The sequence below is a fragment of the Thermobia domestica genome, chromosome 10 (assembly GCF_964235325.1).
Source record: "Thermobia domestica chromosome 10, izTheDome1.hap1.1, whole genome shotgun sequence".
In the NCBI taxonomy this organism is placed as follows: Eukaryota; Metazoa; Arthropoda; class Insecta; order Zygentoma; family Lepismatidae; genus Thermobia; species Thermobia domestica.
The window spans coordinates 34,850,876-34,866,208 of NC_137463.1; the positions used below are offsets into that span (position 1 = coordinate 34,850,876).

Below are 15,333 nucleotides of genomic sequence, written 5' to 3' on the forward strand. Positions count from 1 at the left end.
TTAAAATAGAGAAAAATCGAAGAAAAAATTAAGATTTCTTTCAAACAGTTACGCAATAATGTACTAGACTAACAAAATAGCAACTGTGTATCCAGTTAGGTAAATAAGAGTAAGAACGTTGATGATTAATCATAATCAGTATCAAAAGCGTGTTTAGCACGCTGACTCGGCTCAAGTCCTTTCACTTTTAGTACAATGATACTGATTTACTTTCATGCAGTATCTTCCATTTTTAACTCTTTTATGTAGACATCTTACGATTTTTTATGTAGATAATTTGTCACGAAAAACAAGCTTTGTACATTTATATTTAAAGAAAAACTTACACTTCCCATAAGCTCTATTCTTAACACAAAATTTCAGCGAATTAGTTATGTTTCCTAAAACTTTTTAAACTCTTTTTTTTTTTGTTACGATAGAGAGTATAATTTACCATATTATTATTATTATTATTATTATTATTATTATTATTATTATTATTATTATTATTATTATTATTATTATTATTATTATTATTATTATTTAGTTCCGGTTCAGCCGCATTGATAGCGTATGCGACCTTGGTGTCTATAGTCCCTCGTACTATTCTCACTGGGAGCACTAGAATTTCCTGGTATTGACCCAGCATCATGAGGGTATTGGGGAACTGCCTGAATTAAGTGACAGTAAACTTCGATTCAGAAAGCCAGAAATAATGGCTCCTGGGAGACGATGTGCTGCCACTCATCGCCCAGTTGAATGTGAACCATTTGGCTGTCATAATCTTTCATGGATTAACGTCAGAAAGTTTAATCTATTAGTTCTAAACAAATTTCATCAGTATTTCAATACTGTGTAAATAAAGAAAACTGAAAAAAAAAATGTAACTACTTTCTTATTTGTCTCAGCTGCAATTCATCTCTCCCATTCTACTGAAGTAAAATATTAAAATACTACTATAGCTAGAAACATAAATTTGGTCAGTAAACTCTCGTGCCATAAAAACAAATAATAAGAAAATATTTTTTTTTTTTTTTTAAATACGTATCCTCAGGGCACGAATGAACTATCTCACATTAGGAAGATAAAACTAAGCATATAAGCTTCGAATTAAGAATAACTGAACTTGTGTTTCAGCGTTTTTCGGAAGTCCCGCTCTTAAATAGGGAAAAGTAGACAATTTCTATCTTACAAAATTCAATTCTTTATTGTGAAACTGTCAAATTTGAGGATTCACTCAAGTTAGAATAGTGGAATTCGGTATTTAAACTCTAAATTAAAAATATACAATACATGTCTGGACAATTCAATTTCTAGTGGGGAATAGGAAGAATTTCCATAATATTATTTATACAGAAAACTTTATGTTAGTATTCGTTTAAGTTGAAAGTAAGCCTGGTACATAAACTCCCACTTCAAATTAATCAAAAACGTGTTTCAACCTTTCCAAAGCTAAAGGGAACAACTTCTAAAGGGAACAATTTCGATTCTTTATTCATAAAATGTTTAATGTGAATTTTTGCTTTAGTTGGAGGTCTGAAATTTGATATATAAACAAATAATCAAAAGCTAGCTAAACCTGCGCTCTCTATATAGCACATCATTCACATATGAGCATGAATCTCCTTGTCATTCCCCACAACATTTGTGCATGTCTCTATACAGACACAAGTGAAAGACGTCGTGGTAAAAATCAACAAGGAATAATATAAAGGGAAGACTTTTTCAATATCTAGCACTGTTTGCAAGATTTGAGACTACTTCCGGTTGGAGTTTCTAGTTCATGTATGATCAGTGTTTTCTTTCTTCTTGCACGCAGTATATAATAAGCAATACATTACACACACAATGAATTATAATGTCATTCATATCGTGTTCATTGGCAAAATACTCCAAACAATAAAGATTCATCTTAGACAGGAGAAATGATTTTCCTTCTTTTTTCATTATTATTTGACCATGAAACAAACGCCGGAGAGATATACAAATGTGTGGTGTTGGAATGTATAACTCGTAGGATATGATTCTTTACTTTTTACAATTTCAATACTTCCAGTGTACCCCTAAAAATGTAATAAAGAAATAACGACCATATTTTTTTTAAATATTCAATTAGAACTGGATAATTACACAAAATTTGGAATCGACCAGTGAAAATGGTACGTTTCTAGCATTTGTGGTTTTGGAGATCTCATTGTCGAAAGGATTGGAAAAAAACGAAATCTTTGAGTTTTACGTCCCACGGTTATGCCGATTAGGCTAAAGGAGACGGCGATGATGAGTGATGAAGGAAATGGTGGAATGAAGAAAGTGGGAGGAAACGGGAGAACCCCGAGAAAACCCACGCACACGGTGTTTGTCCACCACAAAGTTCACTTGGCGGGGGACGAAAGGATTGGAGACAAACATATAAGCCCAGCATCAGTATGTAGATCAGTAAACATGTGTTGTAGGATTTTTCGAAAATCTCGCTTCTAAAAAGATAAAACAGGTACAATTTTTTACAATATTCAGATTTCCGGTTTTATATTCATTTAAACCTTATTTTTCCCGTGTGAAGAATGGGCACTTCTATTTGTTCTATTGTAAACATTCATAATTTACATTCTATTGTAAACATTCTATTGTAAACATTCATAGCTCATGATATACCTATGATAGTCCGGGTTGTGGCTGGCCCCCCGTTTTTACCTTCTAGGTCCGCCACTGTCTACAACTAACATTTTCCCATGCATACTTTTTTTTTCGCATGCAAGGTAATTTTAACAGAAGTGCTCAAGGAGCTTGTGCGCTAAACTTTTCAGCAGTTGCCATTCGAATATTATAAGGCTGAAAATGGCAGCCCTAGATTTCTGTACTCCCAGACTTCTATAAAGTTAATATAAAGTTTGTTAAGAGTTAATATGAAAATATTTATTCAAAATCTTTTTTTCCCTAAATTTTTAAAGTCAAATTCCCCAACTTTATTGATAATCAAAGTTACGACCATTGTAGTAGCCTTTAGTTGGGCGATGTACTATGGCTACAGTATATCAGCTTCTATCGTCATTACTTGTGGCGCTCTAGACTAGCACCAGAGTTCACCAACTTCCTCAACACCGAATATTTCTGCCCTTACCGGGGATCAAAACTGGAACCATAGCACAAGAAGCACGCAGCTAACTTATCATTTAGGTACACAAGAGCATTGAGTTCATAATTGTACCGTAAAAAGGAAAAAGATTTTACACGGACATAGATTAACATTTCTCACGCTTTGCTACAAATATCTATTTCTGACTAAAAATTCACATATAAGAAAAACAAGAATACAACATATTTATCTTAACGCGAGATGAGATTCCATTAGCATTCGTCACATGGGTCGAAAACCTCGATGCGCGAAGAATACACCATCGACAACTCGCATTATCGACCTTGAAGTACAGAGACGCTAAGCGGCAAGACGAGGAAGCTTCGGCACGTAGCCTGAGCTATGGGATCGGTTTGTATTTGTGTTTCTACCAGAGTTCAGCCGAGATCAGTTAGCAGGGTTAGGCGAGAGACAGAGGAAGCGCGAAGATGGCGTTAAGCAATGTGGGTTTGAAAATAAAATTAAAAATGTGTTTAGCGTAAACAAAAAAGCAGAATGTGATCATAATGATTGTAGCATTGGTGAAGTTATCAACGGAAGTCTGTGACATTTGTACCGGGGGTGGTAGAAGCGAGGGTGTTGTGACAAACCACAGAATCAGTTGTGTGTTGACAGGTGACACTCGCGACGCGTTGAAGATTCCTCATGTGCTCGGTGACGACCAGAACGATGAGGAAACGGCAGCGCAAATTAGCTGCATCAATAGCATTGTTTGTAATGGGTGTAGTGACTGTGACGTCATTATTAACCAAATTGGTGGATAGTGACATGTATCAACAGAGTGTGGAAACGACATACTCTGCCACTGAAGACCCCAGTCTAGGCAGATATGTTGGGAAAGTCCTTTATAATGTGTGGACGTATGATGCACCAAAATTACACACCAGTTACCCTTCCTTACCCCCAAATGTTAGTGAACATGAAGCTATTCATGTAGGAATGATAGTGAAACATGCTATTGCAAATGAAAAATTACTTTCCGACTTTAAGCGTTGCACTACAAGCATTCTGCAACACGCGACAACGTTGCCCTTGCATTTTATATTGTTTACAGACGAAGACAGTGTTGCCGCTTTGAACAGTGTACTTAGGAATTTGGCACGAGTCCGATCCAGGGTTCCTGTCTCGGTAAGTTCAAGAAATTTGCAATATTTGGTTATTTGTTAACATGTTTGTAAAATTCATTGCCATATTTAATCCAACCTGGAAAGGTTATTTTAAAGGAAAAATTGAATTTATTGATCATCATCATTATTTACTTATTTACGTACTTTATATCTTTTTTTTTTTTTTTTTTTTTTGCGTGGAATTGAAAAAAAAAATCACTGCATTTTTGCTTGAGTACTGTTCCCGTCTGTCTGCTTGTTGGAAGCTCTCCGTTAATGGATTAGGATGAACCAGCATCATGATTATGTACTATCCCAACATTCACTTGTTAGATCAGATAGAGTAATGGTTCTCAACCTTTTTTGACTGACGATACACTTTACCTAACGTCAAGGATATTGCGACACAGTTGTTTGATATTTTTATTATAAATAATAATAATAATAATAATAATAATAATAATGAAAACAATTAGTTTTTCTAATGACTCTATATAGCACTGAGCATCATTGCTACCGCTGGAGGTGTTTATTTATAGTCTGTCTTGATTTTAACTAATTATTATTAAATTCTTCATGAGTTTTAAATTCTAAACTTTCGCTACAGACCTTAGGGAGCTCCGTGACACACCAGTGTATCGCGACTCATCGGTTGAGAACCAGTGGATAGAGTATTGTTTAAGTTTCCACGGTTATGCCATTCATTACTCTATCCAGGAATCTAAAGGAGATGTTTGATGGAAATGAATGATTATATTTTTTTTGTACTCTCCCGCCGGGAATCGAACGTGGGAACACGTACATCCAAAGCGCACACACTAGTCAGTAGTTCAGCTCGAAGGTTTCGGACAGAGTACTGAAACAAGATCGATCTTAATGCTCGTTTTCAATTGTTTTAATTTACATGACTATTTTTAAACACTTAAATTGATAATGAGACTTGTCTAGTTTTATTTATTTTTAAATAAGAGACCAATTTTTATTCTGTTAATTTATGTTATCGTGGCGTAGGGTTGAGCTCGCATCTGGTACACAGGGTTCTGGTTCCATTCCAGACTATGTCATTTTGTGGCGTCGTATATATATTCCTGCTTTTGCTGTTTCCTCCCAGTTAACTTATGTGAGGATCTTTTTTAGTCACTTTGTAAATGTAAAATGAGTTTTTTTTTTTTCATAAAATGTGTTTGAAATTAGAAATAGAAATAGAAAAAAAAAATATCTTCATTCTACCCGTTGCAACTACTGCCAAGCAGGACCGGACTTTTAGCCATTGGGCCCATTGCTTCCAATCGGGGCCCGTGCTATAGCGTAATCTACGTTCGACTTGTCAAATACACACACACAAGAACACATAACAATATATGATTTTCTTGACAGTCCCAGTGAGTGTAACATCTGGAGAAAGGAGTTTTTCCAATAGATCATCCATTCAGCGAGAATGTTTTGAACAGTTCGGCAATTTCGTCATTTAAATCTGAAATTAGCAGAAGTTTGAAGTTAAACAAAATTCTAAAACAATTTGCAGAGAAAGACGGAAGAAAAATATTTTTTCATAACGAAAAGAAATAATAAAATGACTCAATTGCAGTTTATGAGTATTAAGTGATTTTCAGAAATTCAAAAATATAATTTATTTCCCACAGTGCATTTAAATTTTCATTTTTTCTTAACAAGAGTAAATATTTTTTTTAAACAAAATAAATCATTTCACAGTTATGGTACACAATTCACAAGTGGTAAGATTATGTACTTTTTAGAGGCGATATACAAATATTGTTAGCTACTTGTAGGCTTACATGTATGCAATTTTGTATTAAAATCTAGATTACATACATGTGTTCGGTCTGTTAACGTTCATGTAGTTTTTAAGCACTCATTTTGATTCCTACGCGCTGACTAGGTGGGTGCTCCGGGGCTCCGGCACCCACACAAATAATCTTCTGGGTGCGACGCATCCATAAGATTTTTAGTTTGAACCCGTTTCTCTTACGATTAAGTCAGTCGTGTTACTGATTCAGCTAGGGCAGCCCAACTTATCCTTATAATACCGGAATATTTTATCACAGCACAGCCCTCTTTGACAGTGTTTTTAAAATATTTTGGTAAAAATAAATCCATCGAATATCGAGACTTCCCTGAAAACATATAAAATGTCCCATCATTGGGATACACCCACATAAATTTTGGAAAGTCGGCGCCATTGTGTGTATGTGCAAGTTGCTGGGAATGTAGAGTCCCGCAAAATTGTTCGCCATTGGACCCTACACCTCCTAAGTCCGGCCCTGCTTGCAAGTCCCGAAACCAAATTGTGAAGAAAAAAATATCTGGTTGTATATAGGCTGTCATCCATCCGTACTTGGATCTACTAGAACCAACCAGATTCAAAGCGCATGGTCGTAATGTACTCTACACGTTTTTCACACTTAAAAGGCGACCATAAAAAGTGCATATTTTTTATGGGATCGGAAATAAGTAATTTGAACTAGTTATCAACTAAAAAATTGAATTGAAAAATTATCATTTATACAGGAACAAGACTTAATTAAGGCATCATCATGAGCGGGGATATTAGGGGGTTCGAAATGAAACCCATTAAGAAAGTTTAAAAAATCGTTATTGCGGTGCAAATCCCAGGGGGATGAGGGAGACATGTCCTCTCCGATCTTGGAACTGTACCCCCCAATAATCCGATTTGGAATGTGTTTTTTGGGTAGAAATGTGATGATTTGTGTCCGATTGATACAAAGGAAACTGATATGAAATTGATGTCCCGTCAGAATGAGCTTCAAATCTGCCGGCCTCTCAATATTGAAGACAACTGCTGCCCTGATCTTCCACAGCATTGTTTTTCAACTTCATAAATATTTTGAACATCGCTTTAAAAAATATATGGAAACGGTCTTACCCATCCCCCCAATGTTGAAGACAGATTTGCGCCGCTGATTAAGGCATTATCATAAGCAGGGATGTTACGGCCATTAAGAGCCATTAAGAAAGTTTAAAAAGTAGATGTTATGCGAGTTGTATCATATCATGTATGGGATATTCGGAGTGGCATTTACATTAAGAAAAAATATATACTGTATCCTTTAATTATAGGAAACCAACATTTCTTTGCTACTCTGAAGGTTGCATACACACTAGGGGAATGTTACAGATTTTAGGCTGACATGGATAGCTCATGTTATCCGTGAACATTATATTTGAACTTTCAAGTTACATAAACCATTTTAAAAACAAATGCAAATCATTCCACATTTCAAGAGTTTCCGGTATTTAAAGAAGTCCGCTTTTTTAAGATTTAACAAACTCAGCTGAACTATTACAAAAGAAAAAAAAAGGATTCAAAAATTCGCTTTCGTTCAAGAGTTATCGTCTAGAGCAGTGGTTCCCAAAAGGTGGTCCGCGGACCCCTGGATGCCCGCGGGAGGTCATCAAGGGGTCCGCGATTTATTGTTGGGAAATTAAGGTTTCTCTTAAGCTAGCCTTCAGTAAACATTATTGTATTAATAAAAATAATCAAATCGGTGACTGTTTTGTTTTGTGACTGGCCGCCACCTTACAAAACGACAATCTAAATTAATAAAAATAAAAAGGATTATCTTTAGGTAAGTAAATACTGATGTTCAATTCAGTAAGTGCTCATTAAAATTTTAATTTATGACTTTAAATCGGTTTGGTGTTTTACGGGGTCCGCGACATGTTGGCGAAGGTATGAAGGGGTCCTCAAAGAAAATTTATTGGGAACTACTGGTCTAAAGTAACGGACATACGGATGTACGAACAGTACAACCTTGTAACACTATTTGGAAACCTTGTATCACTATCGCACTCGTAGCGCTACGATTTAGAAGCGAAAGGTTTGGCACTACGACGATTGCTATTTATAATGAATGCTTTCATTTCATAAGTTAGTAACCAAATTAGTTCGTACAGTGTATATTTACATTAACTTAATTGGTAACCAAATCTGATACACGCACCATGTTCGACACGCAATCAGGAAATTTGGAGTTCGATTCCCAGTTATTTGTCCTGTCTGAAATATCATTATTACACTAGATGATTGGTCTAAGAAGCTGCAATTTGATTGTCTCCTTCCATTCAGTTCTTTCTGTGGTCAGATGGTCTTCGTGATAAATTGCTTGTAAAACGTGAGGATCTTGCGTGCGATCGCCTTAGAGATACAAATTACATTAAACAGGAGCAAATATCTTGTCCTGTCTTAACAGTTAGGAGAACCCTTCAACATAGAAACAGAAGCTTTGCTCTTCCCTTTTGCCTTATAATATGGCTTTTATCGTCTCTCCCCCTTTGTTTTCAGTCCTTATATATTGGCGTAGCTAGAATATTTTGATAAAGGGTGGGATGTCATAATTCCTTACTTTTGAGACTTGAAAGACACTTCAATGACTACAATTTCAGCTTGTGGGCCAATGATACTTTATAGGACGTGACCCCCTTCTGTTACTTATGTCCCTATGTGGGTTTTTAATTCCAACATCCTATATCGTATGTTGTGCAAGAAATGTGTACTATTATTCCTTATTTTATCACTTCTGTGCACTAAGAGTACCTCTCAATTACGTATCGATTATTGTTAATAAGAAAAACTCAACATTTTTTGTTTTCTTGGAAAATAATTGGCCCTTTTGTGGGTCAGTTTTTTTTTCTAGAAGTAGTAGGACGATCCTTTTCTGGTTTACGTTTGAGTCGTCTAGGTTATTGGATTTAAGAGTAGTTTACAGGATGGACGTTGATCATCCTGGAAGGGGAGGAAGAAAGGATCACTCCCGAAAGTACTCTTGTCCCTTTAGGATGTGGATATTTTTGGTTGGATGTTAGCCAACGAAACACTCATACCCGAACTCCAAATACCCAAAGTTATTTTAAAATTAGCCCCGATGATTTGTAGTAACATATTATAATTTCATTATAAACAGCTACATTGCTGGGACGATTAATAGTGCATTTTGAGCCATCCTTATTCAAATGAAAATCTGGTGGATTATATGCTGTGGACGAGTGATGGCAACCCGTGGGAAAAATCCCATTTTGTGGGATTTTTATGTTAATTTCCCAAAAAGGGATAATAGTAACTTTCCTCGAAATTGACAGCATAGTGTATGTGGGATTTGTCATACTTCACCAACGTCAATACAATTTTCTGTATTCAGTAAGTAAACTCAGTCTTCAGTGAGCTTGAAGCCAGTGATAATTGTCGAATTTTATTACCAAAAAAGTGCAGGCTAGTACGGAAGTGACCTTGTAGTGATTTGGTATCTTTTTTATTTTATTTTTTTAAAAAAGCAGAAACAAACGTAAATTGTGGCCTGGAAATTAGAAAAACGAAAATAATTAACGAAAGAAAGTTTTAAAAAAGTAAATGAGAAACAACCAACTTCGGGAACATCCCAAATGAAATGACAGGAAATTCTTCAGTGGAGAATAATAGTTTTTTTTTTTTTTCATAATTACGATGAGTAGAAGAGTATGGCTCAAAGATGTGATAGTAACACTAAATTCTGACAACAAAATGTACTGATCCTCGTCATTTTCAACTTTTCTTTTTTAAAAAAAGTAAGGAAAATTCTTATTCCCAAACTATTATTAAATATAGAAGATCAAAATACAGAGATAAATAACTCACACATTGAAGAAAATTAATGCTATAGAGTGCTTTATTTTTCATATTTTGTAAGTTTTTAAACTTTTGTAATTAGTGTAACGTGAGAAATTCAAAAGCAAAATGGATTTTTTAAACCTTCAGGTTGGCATTACTGCTGTGAACGTAGCCGCCCGCAGCTGTGGGCTGGTGTCTTCCCACTTGCGACAGGTCTATTAGCGACAGGAACTGTTAACTGTCCTATGTGCGACCGATTCGATCTGTTAACTGCCCTATAAGTCACCGATTCGTTCATACTAAGATAATGGAAGAAGATAAGGTTCTCTCTTCTTTAACTTGTTTCATGCTAATGTGATTTAGAACCTAACAAAATGTACTATGAAAAATTTCGCTCTACCTGGATTTAATACGTGAAAATGCTCTCATTACATTAACAGTCTTTTATACGTTTTTCCTAATATTATATTTTGAATTAATTTCTATGAATACATCAAGGGGAAAACTAAGTAAATATTTAGAGTAGTTCCCCCTTTGTCTATGATTCTAATATAATTTAAAAAATCATGTTAAAATGATACGGAGCATAAGTTTAGATTGAATATGTTTATGGCATAAGAAAGAAATCAGAAAGAGGTAGGGGCGCCCGAAGAAAATTTTCTAGGGAGGGGTATTTTCATGGTTGCTGTATCACGTCTGGTATATCTGGTATTTAATATACGTGGTTTGCTATATTACGTATATATTTTTGTGAGCCCGGGGGCGACCCGTGCCTTCCCACCGGGTGCCCATGGAAAAAAGTTGTTCACCATTTGAGGATATCAAGGAAATCTAAAAAACACGGTGTATTCGAAGAAATTATTACACAAGTTACAAATCTCTCGCAGGACTTAACAGTTCGTCTAGTTATAAGGGATTATTTCAGATTACTACACAACAAGCTTTTATGTATAAGTCAAAAGAAGGGAGGAAAGCAAATTAAGCAATTAGTTTACGTTTTAGTAATTTACAATAGGGGGGAAGGTAGTTTAAGGAGTTTGTTTATCTTTTGGATTGTTTAGAGTAAACTGCATTGTAATTGGTGGGATTGGCTGAGAATAGCCAATCAGATGTAAGGGATCTCAAAAGCTGTCTTTTATCATCGACTTTTTTTTTTTTTTCATTTTATTACTAGAGTCTTAGGAAGTCTAAAAAGTAGATAGTTAGCGAAACTCTTACATGTTTAACTTTTTCAAAATAAAATATATTACTGTACAAAGTGAGTAATTAGATTTGAATCAAATTAAGTACATAAAGCAGAGCTTTTGAAGAAAGTCGATATTACAACTGGATTTTGAATAATTACATAGGAATGTACTTTTCATGGAAATATCCCTGTTGTCTCGTTAAGTTATTTGATATGTTTTATGTCAAATCTAACTCAAAATTAAAATGTTTTATTTGCACTCAAAGTGTAGAGGAAAAATGTATTTGACGAACAGTATCACTGGCACGTACATATTTCATACCAAGGTTGTTCGGGCGCTAATAACGCCAGAGGCAAACATATTTCACGAGATGGAATCATATCATCTTCCATCATCTCAATGTAAATGAATCGGTCGCTCATAGGACAGATAACAGTTCCTGTTGCTAATAGGACTGTCGCTTCTGGGACTAATTCCTGTGGGCTAGGGACCAGATGTCCCCCTGGATGTTCGAAGAGTGTTCAGTTCTTGGAAATACACAGGCGCGTATCCAGAAATTTTCAATGGGGGGAGGCTCAAAATTTTGGGGCAACTTAGGTCTATTTTGTTTTGAACATGAACACAAATATGCAAGTATTGGGGGTCGAGGTGAAGAGGGATGGGTCATTCTGTCGCAGATATGCTGCCTTTTGTTCTAAATTTCAACAAGAGACGTTACGTAACAATTTCGTGAGTTTTTCTCTTATCGCTGCAAGTACATTAAAAATAAAACTTTGCACGCAATCGGGGGGGTCCCTAAATACGCCACTGGAAATACATGTTTAAACCTAATAATCAGCTTTTACATACAGGTACTATAGTACACTTTACTCTCCCCAGAATGTTCTCACGTACATATACTACTTAATACATTTATGTTAAATATTATAGTTTATTTACTGTAATTATGTAATAAGGATAAGTGCGTAAATAATTGTTCTTTTATATTATGTATCCTGTGGACGTGTACATCAAAGTGTGAAAGTGAATGTTCACTACTGTGCGTGTGTCGGTCCTTTGCACTCACAGAATCAATATTTTACTCCCCCCTTGGAACAAAATCCTGCGAGTGCTCCTGGTACTGGATAAAATATGTGTAGCATCTACTTAGCAGCACAAGTCGCTCAATTCACATAAATGGTATTTCAGAATGCACAATAAACATTGAAAATTAGAGCAAGAATTTGTCAATTGATTGTATGTGAGAACGTTCCCCCATGCTTTTCCTTTTATCATGCATAAATATGAATTTTCGTTAAAAGTAATTTTCTAGAAAACATAATTATTTTTAATTTTTTAAGTACAATTTGTTTTGTTTGTCAAAAATATTTTTATTGATTTTTTTTCCCCCTGTAGTTACTTTGGAAACCGTTGCATACATCCTTCCTGTTTCTGAAACACAAGGCGTGACCATTCACCTGATTCCTAATGCTGCGTGTTTCCCACGAACGTTCTGCAGTCTGTGCTTCCAGTACACTAGAATAATAAGCTGTGCCAAGTCATTATGTTAAATAACTGACACTAATGATATATCTGTAGATGTTTTAAAATGGCCATTTTCAAATAAGATGTCATTTCCGTTGTCAAAGAGAGAATAGTTTGTACTTATAAAATGAAAACCAAAATTAATATCGTCCCAATTTCTTGACATACTGACTGCAAATGATTTGATTGTGTTTAGCTCTGGGAACATACTGGAAAGGACATGAGGTAGTTCAGAATGATATCTGCAACATTTTTGTAGGATAATAATCCTTGAAACGATGATGCAAGGTTTCTCCTGTATGTCGGAAGCAAACAGATTTTTCGTAAAAAATTCTATGTTCCCGATGTACGTGTTGCATCAATCATTTATACAACCTTAAACTTAGATGTTACCTAACATTCACTTCATTGTAACGTTACACACACACACAAAAGTAACTTTTAACGACTTATTCCACATTTTAAATGCGATAATAAACGTACACAATTTAACGCCATAAGCGACATATTTTATGATTATATGCATTAAACTCAGGAAGTTTTTGCGATCATTGATTCAAGAGGAAAGAGACAGCGGGAACTGTACTATCAGCCAGCAGCTTCAAACACAGCTCTTTAAGAGGCTCTATCACTGCGAAATTAAAATACCGCTAATTTTACAGTAATTACGTGATATCTTCCAATAGATTAAAGATAGTTGAAAAGTGGAACAAGAACTCCCTAGACAATGTTATTTTGCATGAGTTACTGTTATTACGAGTCACCTAGTAGCTTTCCGTTTGCAGTTATTTAGAAACGCGAAAATAAATGCCGATTTTCTAAATGGTTGGAAATTGAAAGCAGATAAGTCAGTCCTGATAACGGTATCTCACGTAAAATAATATTGTCTAGGGAGGTCTTGTTCCACTTTTCGATTATCATTAATCTATTGGAAGATATCACGCAATTACTGTAAAATTAGCGGTATTTTAATTTCGCAGTGATAGGGCCTCTTAAAGACATACACAGTGTGGCAATAAGGAAACGATCTGATTTTTTTCTACAAAGTGAGTTTTGGACGGTAGTCGACTAGAACAATGGTTCTAGTCTGCCGAGCCTATTACGCATTTGCATGAATGCGATTGTCTTGAGCAACTCTCCGTTATCTTAACCCAATTCACCCGTAAGGGAGCACGATGGTTCAGTAGTAGAACGTTTACCTCTGGTACGTGAAGTTACTGGTTCTATCCCCGGCCAAGTAAGTTTCTGATGGACAACATCGTTTACGTGGGTTTTCTTGGGGTACTCCCGTTTCCTCCCACTTTATTATTCCACCAATTCTTCCTTCATCATTCACTTGACTTAATCATCCGTTTCCCTTAGCCTAAAAGGCATAATAATGGGTCGTTAAAATGAAAAAATTCATTTCATTTTCATTTCAATCCACTCGTGCAGACGAATCAGTTTTTAGAACAAGAAAAAGCTGCAATTCCGACATAATTATTTTGAAAAAAAAAAAAGGCCTAAACTTTTGATAAGGTTTGCATGACCATTGCATGCATAGAGACAAAACTTGGTACCAACCACAGTACGTTTACTGTTGTGTCGAATTATGTTTATGCTAAGTCTTGTCTTTATGCCTTTCGAGAAAACGTATTTTAAAATGATTGGAAACACTGGCAATATGCATGCCTGAGCGTTTACAATAACATGCTAGAAACCAAGTATGGGTCACAGTCTAATTATGCCCGCCAACACAGACTTCATGCGAAAATCTGGAATGATCGCATTGGTTGGCAACAATGTCAAACTGGTGTGCTTGGGAGACAGGGGCACTCACAATATGTGTTCCATTCTCCAGTGCTGCTTCTGTCACATTTGTTATATATTCGTTCAATGACACACACACCATTCACAACATTGTGATGTTTAAAATAGGTTGGCAACACTGATAACCTAGACTGCTTGGAAGACGGTCACACTCAACATCTTTTTGCTATAGTATCGTGTGATGTTTCTGCCAAACCTAGACTTCTTGGAAGACGGTCACACTCAACATCTTTTTGCTATAGTATCGTGTGATGTTTCTGCCAAGCTTGGTGTATAAACGTCTCATCGTGCGGAACCTGTTTGACATCTTCTCATTTTAAAAATTGGTTGGCAACACTGACAAACTGGGATCCTTGGGTGAGGAATACGCCCATAGTATAATTTCTTTAGTGACGAATGATGTTTATGCCACGTTTCATGGATATACATCCAGTGGTACAGAAACCATCTGCCACATTGTATTTGCAATTCGTTGGCAACACTGACCAAATGGGTACGTCTAGGTTGAAAGTGATATTATCAAACCCTTGCCCGATTCACCTTCTAGGAATGAGCCAAAAAGGAGCGTGATGGGCTCTGGTTTTTATGCGTGATGCATCCTAACATTCATTTTTAATTCTGTCGTATATGCCATACATAGGATCACGATCACCAACAAACATGCCCTTTATAGGGTCAGTTTGCGGGTTTGCCCGTGATTTGAAAACGGTTTCGTACTTCTCATGGCAAGGGCTTTCAGGCGATATATAAGTTTTCTCCAGGTACTTGATCCCGATATGGAATCATCTCTAGTCAGTGTTTCTTCCAGACATGTTTTTTGGGGGCACTGTTTTCCCTCGGAGGACATCAAAATAATACGTCTATAATATAATATAGAATAGAATAGTACCAACAATGCCCCTCCGAATACTAGGTGTGGCCCCCGGAACATATTTTTCTGAAAGAAACACTGGTCTGACGGCAATCTTTTTC

General features: G+C 35.9%; 1 protein-coding gene across 1 annotated transcript in view; it reads left to right on the forward strand.

Annotated features, from left to right (window-relative positions):
* Positions 1 to 3,411: 3,411 nt before the first annotated feature.
* LOC145662436 (xyloside xylosyltransferase 1-like) overlaps positions 3,412 to 15,333 on the forward strand; it is a 209,286-nt gene continuing 197,364 nt past the window's right edge. The window contains exon 1 of the mRNA XM_081728005.1: positions 3,412 to 4,240. Coding sequence (XP_081584131.1) covers positions 3,758 to 4,240 — 483 coding nt within the window. The 5' untranslated portion in view covers positions 3,412 to 3,757. The remainder of the gene's footprint in view (positions 4,241 to 15,333) is intronic.